The 6,483-nt window shown below is 27.9% G+C and overlaps 1 protein-coding gene across 2 annotated transcripts; it reads right to left on the bottom strand.

The window, feature by feature from the left end:
* Nucleotides 1-231: 231 nt before the first annotated feature.
* Nucleotides 232-2,802, bottom strand: LOC121115879 (uncharacterized). Of its 2 annotated transcripts, none has more exons than XM_040710048.2 (3): nucleotides 2,732-2,802; nucleotides 1,367-1,551; nucleotides 232-471 (listed from the first exon to the last, which is right to left on the bottom strand). In XM_040710048.2, exons 1-3 carry the CDS (start codon nucleotides 2,733-2,735, stop codon nucleotides 361-363), a joined length of 300 nt encoding a protein of 99 aa, XP_040565982.1. In that variant the 5' UTR covers nucleotides 2,736-2,802; the 3' UTR covers nucleotides 232-360. The 2 variants fall into 2 exon arrangements, with proteins under 2 accessions (XP_040565982.1, XP_040565981.1); XM_040710047.2 differs by having other exon boundaries at nucleotides 1,367-1,554.
* Between the last annotated feature and the right edge of the window lie 3,681 nt (nucleotides 2,803-6,483).

Consider the following 6,483-nt stretch of genomic DNA (forward strand, 5'->3'; position numbering starts at 1 on the left):
ACAATTAATTGAATTATTGCAAATAATGTATGGTTGTGACAAATCGTAAGGCCCACTAGAATTTGCCTGAATACACACTATCTGGAAACCACTACCCATAAGCACTTCTGATTTATACAATGATATCCTCAGCTCCCGTTGACAGAGTATTTTCTAAAGATGGTCAATTATTTGATGATAAATGTCAGTTTTATGGACTATTTTTCTAATATACAAATCCAAATCTAAAAATAATTAGCAAAAATATTTTTATTCTTTCTATACTTCTACATACATACATGTAATTAATATGCATAATTACGCCAATAAACATATATAAATAATTAATTTGTATTTGCATAGAGTAAAGAGTAAAATTTATTATAGGATAACTCGAGAATATCGATCAGGATTTGACTGTATCATTTTTTCCTTTTGTTTCAATGCAAGCTTTCTAATTTCTTCATCCTTTTGACGTCTTTTTTCTTCTATCTGAAAGTATGCATGGTTTCAAATAGATGCACTCGTATATAGTATATTTTGAAGGATACAATTTGTAATACAATTATTATATTTTTTTAGTTTCTATGGAAATACTAATCCAAATATGATTGTCCATCATATTGCGAGTCACACTTGAATACTACATAAATATGTAAGTTAATATTTTGAGTAAACACAACAAGAAATATGATACTTAATAAAAAGAACACACATCGTGTTCTCATTTTGATGTAAAATAAATAAAGACTTATATAAGTGGTAAATTCTTTACATTGATACTTTAAAAAAATATTTTTTCAATAAAGCTAAATATTAATCATAAACTTTTATTGGATGTATTTATAATTTTATATTTACATCTCAAGTAAGTATTTTTAGAGGATATTTACGAGTGCAAACGGATTTAATAGTTCGGAAAGTATGACAAATTAAAAATATTATAACTTCGAGTCCATGTTGTATGAGTATCATTTTATAAAATTATAATTTAAAAAAATAAATAAAGTGTGTGTCATATTTATCCGTCCTTAAGGGCTGCACATCGACTTTGAAGTAAGCAATGTGCAATATGTGCGCCGCAACAATACGCTGTTTTTATTTTTTTTTAAATGAAATTACTCTCTTTAAAAGTAAACCAGTATACAACTTTTGATAGATTGTTAATTAATGTAAAGTAATGCCTATTAATGGGTAGGACTAGACCTTTTTTTACAAAATTGTAAAATTTAGAAACTTTAAGATTGATGTATTTAGCTCCAATTTTATATTTGTATATTTTTGATCAAAATGTCCATTTGAGGACTAAGTCTCCCAACATTTCGAAATATATATATATATATATTCATCACTGAAAAGATAATTTTAAACTTTATACTAAATTTACTTGTTGCTGTTGAACAAGCTTCAAGGCTGTAGCAAGACTTCTTGTTAAAATTTCGGATGGAGGAAGACATTTCTTCTTAATCTTCTTCTTTTTCTTGGATATTTTCTTTTTTTCAGACTCTTCCTCAATTTTTGGAATAATTATCTCAATTTTGGAGATTTGAAAGCTTGAAGTTTCCTCATGAGTTTCTTTGTCAATACAGATGATTCCAAATAGATAGAAAAAATAAATATATATCTTAGAATGATTTTAATTTATAATGAATAAATTTTATTTTTGTGGATAGTTCCAATTATTTGAATTCAATGGAGAACAAGTAAACATTGCCTTTTTGACAAATGATCAATTATATAGCTGTAAAAAAGAAAAGGAAAAAAGTAATTTTATTACAATTAGAGAGAGCCAAAAAGTTTGTAACAAATGGAATCTTGATATTTAATACAAAATTGCCTCATTCCCCTAATGCATAGTTGTATTATTTCCCCCAGTTCCACCCCTATAATAATGATTATTTTTCTCCAAGAGTTCCATGTACCTATCAAGCCATGAATTACTTTATTTATTTTTCATTATATTAGATAATCAAACATTTTCACTTTAAAAATAAAGTAAAAACCAGATGATTCCAACTGACTATTGGATTGGTGAAACGTTAAAAAAAATAGTTTTAAGATTAAAAGAAATAATGTTTGACACTTATATATATTTTTTTTTTAACTATGCCCATTCTTCGATAGATTATCGTGATGATAATATCTTTAGTCAAACGAAGAATTCCGTCTACGCTTTGATGAATAAAAAAAAGCAGACTAACATAATAATACACAAATATATTTCAATCTAATTATTATATTGTCTTTGTTCTAATGCTATTTTAAATACCAAAAGTTCTGCTCTTTATTGCAGTAATCCATTTTCTCCCTCTAAAATCATATAAAAAACAGCTGATGATAATCGGGGCCTTTCAATTGCACCATAATTCTCCTTCTCACATTTTACAAAATTTATATGCCTTTTAATGAGTAATTAAGGACCTGACCAGGGGCTTCTCGGAGCCTTGCGTTTTTACGGTGCATCGTCAAGGGCTTGACGAAACATTACATATATAATGCATACAACATTTGGTTAAGCATGATTTATATGCCACAATATATGAAATTATACTCTTAGTGATAATAAGGTTTGGAATCTCTTGCTTAAGGCCTTAAGTTTTCTCATCGATCATCATATAATTTACGTCTTTGGAAAAATACATCTGGTAAAAATTATGCCAAGAAAAGATTTAACCTTTAATATGTTTTGTTAAGAAAAATTTGTACTGATGTACACTAAACTTGTTTCTTATACCAATAAAGTAGAGCTTACCCATGTCTATTCCTGTGTTCTTCTTGTTTCCCCCTCTTCCGAGTGAATTGAATTATAAAAAGGAACTAATGAATAGACATACTTTTTTCAAGTAAACGACATTGAAAAAATTAATAATAAAAGACCTTACGTGACAAGCATGACCTTAAAATGCGTGGGAGGAATGTCTGTTATTTTTTATTTCTTCTATTAGTTATAACTAAGTGACCATGTGTATTCCCTAATAAATTTTTGCTTTTTCTGCATGCATGCATATTTGAAGCTTGTTAATGACACTTTGATTTCCGAAGGGCATATTTTCGAAAGATCAAATTCCTATTTGTTTAAAAGACCAAATGTAAGGAAGTAAACATAAATTGATGCATTAAATACAAAGCTCATAAATCAATCAAACTTTGCATTTTACAAAAAGTTTACATTTTTATGTGATATTTAAACGTAATTACCTGATTTAAATTGTTCTTTCTTTCATTCATTAAGTAATTAATAAATTTTAACAACGATGCTTTATTGTAATCGATCATATAAAACCATAACAATCAGAATATTTAACTTATGCGTATAAGTACTGTGATTACCAACTTAAATAAATTCATAGATCACTGGTATTGCATCACTGCACTTACATAAAAAATTACAATACTTGAATTGTCAGGTGTCGATATTTATACTTCTTTTTCAGCGTTTTGAACATTGATTACTTGAATTTAAACTAGAAAAAAAGTTAAGGTTTGAAGGAGGATTTTTTGTCCTGTTTCGACTCTACTTATTATCTACTCGGTTTGAGTAGACTTATTATAGTGAGTCAATTTTCAACTAAAGAAAAAATCTGTTTCGACTTCATATTTTTTTAAATCAGATTGATTTGTATTATGGAACTTCATCAACCATTTTTGAGCCTTGTGTCGTTGTTCATAAATTATAATTTAATCAATCATAATCGGGGTTGTTACAAATTGCACGATCTCACAATTACATAAGAATAATAGCTCATCAGTATTTATTTATTTTGTGCATGTTAAAAAAACAACCGAAAATCAACATGGTAACCCTGACAATTAGAAGAATGTTTTGGAGGAGTGCAGATTCGCTGTCATGACGTTTCATTGGATCAGCTACATTCAGCTGTAATTTTACTCAGAGTTCAACTAAGACTGGCAATTATAACTCCGCAACAAATCCTCAGGGTTACTCTCCGTCTTTTATGAGCATAACCAAATCTTTAATCAGGTTTTGAATGTAATTGTTCATTACACAGAAGTACAATAATAATGAAAATATATAAGGATAATAAAATTCCTTCTGCAGATTACCAAATTTCAATCAAGCGGACCAGCTAAAAAATACACACGATGAGTATTACTGCTTATGAGTCTTGATAAAGGAAAAAAAATCGCCCTAAAAGGACATGAAAAGTACGTAAATGCTTAACAAAGTACCCATTGAAAGCATTTTGTTGAATATAAATTAAGAAATGGGCATAGGTATGCGTCGCTACTTTAATTTTTGATTTTTTTTTTTCATTTTCTAATGGATCGACTCGAATTTACTCAAGTCGACACAACGCTACTTATTGAACAACTATTCCATAGGCGGTAAGAATAAGTGAATCACCAACTGACTTTGGGCCATTATTTGTTTATGGTCGTAGGAAAGTTTGTGAGCTACAATAAAGTTAACGACATGTTCGATGCATAAATTTTCATTTGACTTAGCATAAAAATGAAATAAAAGGTAATTAGATTTATATAATAACAAATAAAGCGCTTTTAGATTACTTATATCGAAAGTAGTATATTTAAATGATGATTAGTATTTTTTCAAGAAATTTTAAACTTTGGAAGAAGGAATTTAGCTATAAAAAGTGTATAACATTTTAAAGGAAAGTACAATCATGCATAATATGATACTAGTCATTTTCTTAAAATGAATCTTCGTAAAACTGAAATAATCTTCCTTTTTTTTAATATACCATTATTATTTTTTTTGCAATGACCAAAAGGGACTCTTGTCTGTATTAAGATCAGAGCCGGTTTTAGAGGGCACTTGCTCCAAGTCCCACTCTTGACTTGTAGACCCCTCTCTGGATATAATTTTGTAAAATTTAAAAATATACACTAATAAAAAATTCTATAGAACAACTGTAGAAAAAAAAAAGAAGATTGATCTTACCTAAAGAAGTCATTTAAAAAATAGAAAAATATATTTTCTAAGAAACTGTCATTAAATGAAATAATATATTGACACAATTTATTTGAAAAAACCATAGTAATGTCAAAAAGGGCTCTGCATTTTATTGACATAAAGTAATATGAAAATATTTAAAAAAAGAGATTTGCATGTTGTTCATGCTAAAACCGGCTCAGATTAGAACTTGTTTGATATTTACATATTTTTTGGATGGGATACCTATTATTTAACTGAAGAAATCTATTACCGATTAATCCGTCCTTTTGTTTTCAATTTTCAACTTTTATCAAGAAAAAAAAAGTGAGTTTTTAATTGATACTATGGAAAAAGTATGAAAAGTTAAAATATCATATTAAAAAATTGATTTAGAAAAAATAAATATTTATGTCCCTTCTCCATTAACTGAATCTCCGGTAGCTCCGAGTATAGTTCTTACATTCTTATGAAATTAAACACAATGCATGTGTTTTTTTTTATATTGCACGGGATTAAAAAAAAGAAGTTTATATAACAACAACATTTGGCTCCAGGACGACCCAATCAGGATGCAGATTTCATTTTTGAGCCCTATATACTAATTGAAAGCAATAGTGAATAATTTATTAAAACAGATACATTTAAAAAAAAGAATAGTTACAATTATTTTTCTAGATAAGCTTATAACAATGATGAGACTTAAATATATGTTTCCTTAATAGTTTTATATCGTTAAAAATAAAATATAATAAAAGATTTTTAAATATGAACATATTCATTTTTTCTACTTATTTCTATGACCAGATCATATAAACAATGTATAAAAAAATTAATTGCAAAAATGATTAAATTACGATAAAAAGTACACAAAATGATGGTCAATCAACATTTTTAACACATTCTTATTCTGATTTTTACTGTAAACAAGATAATTATTTTTTATCCTTATACATGGGAATAGATGTGTTTGTTCATTTATATAGTATATTTATAAATAATGGTGACAATTTAGCTAATTTTATCAATAGAACAAGTTTTTAAAACTATTTACTTTTACAGATGTAACTTATGTTAGCAAAGCTCTCATTCTAAAATAAAACAAAGTTTTTCTGGATGATTGAATGTTTTGGTATCTAAAAAGCCATCGTTTTGGAGTGCATCATAGAATTGCGTGAGTACTTTAAAAAAAAATAGAAATGTTAGATAGACATGGTGGCGAGACTCCAATCGACTAGTTTATCAGGATTAAGTAAAAGAAAATCTCCATTCTTGCAGAACCGACAGCATCAGAGTCATGACAGATTCTGATTTGAACGCAAAAATATTTACAGATGGTTACCAAAGCAAAATCCTTTGTGTTCGTTTCTTCCGATATGACACGGCCAGTCTTGTCTACATTAAAGCCTTAACCGGCCATGGCTAAAATTAAGCCACTTGCTATATATAAATATATTTAACCAATCCCCTGAAGAAAGATGATTTGGATTATTAATCAGCACAGTTTTTACTACAATGATCCATGCTGGCCTGTATAAATCCCATAACTACGAGCTAAAGCCCTTTCTTTAAAATCTTAAGAATACCTC

Source organism: Lepeophtheirus salmonis, chromosome 4, assembly GCF_016086655.4.
Source record: "Lepeophtheirus salmonis chromosome 4, UVic_Lsal_1.4, whole genome shotgun sequence".
Classification (NCBI taxonomy): domain Eukaryota; kingdom Metazoa; phylum Arthropoda; class Copepoda; order Siphonostomatoida; family Caligidae; genus Lepeophtheirus; species Lepeophtheirus salmonis.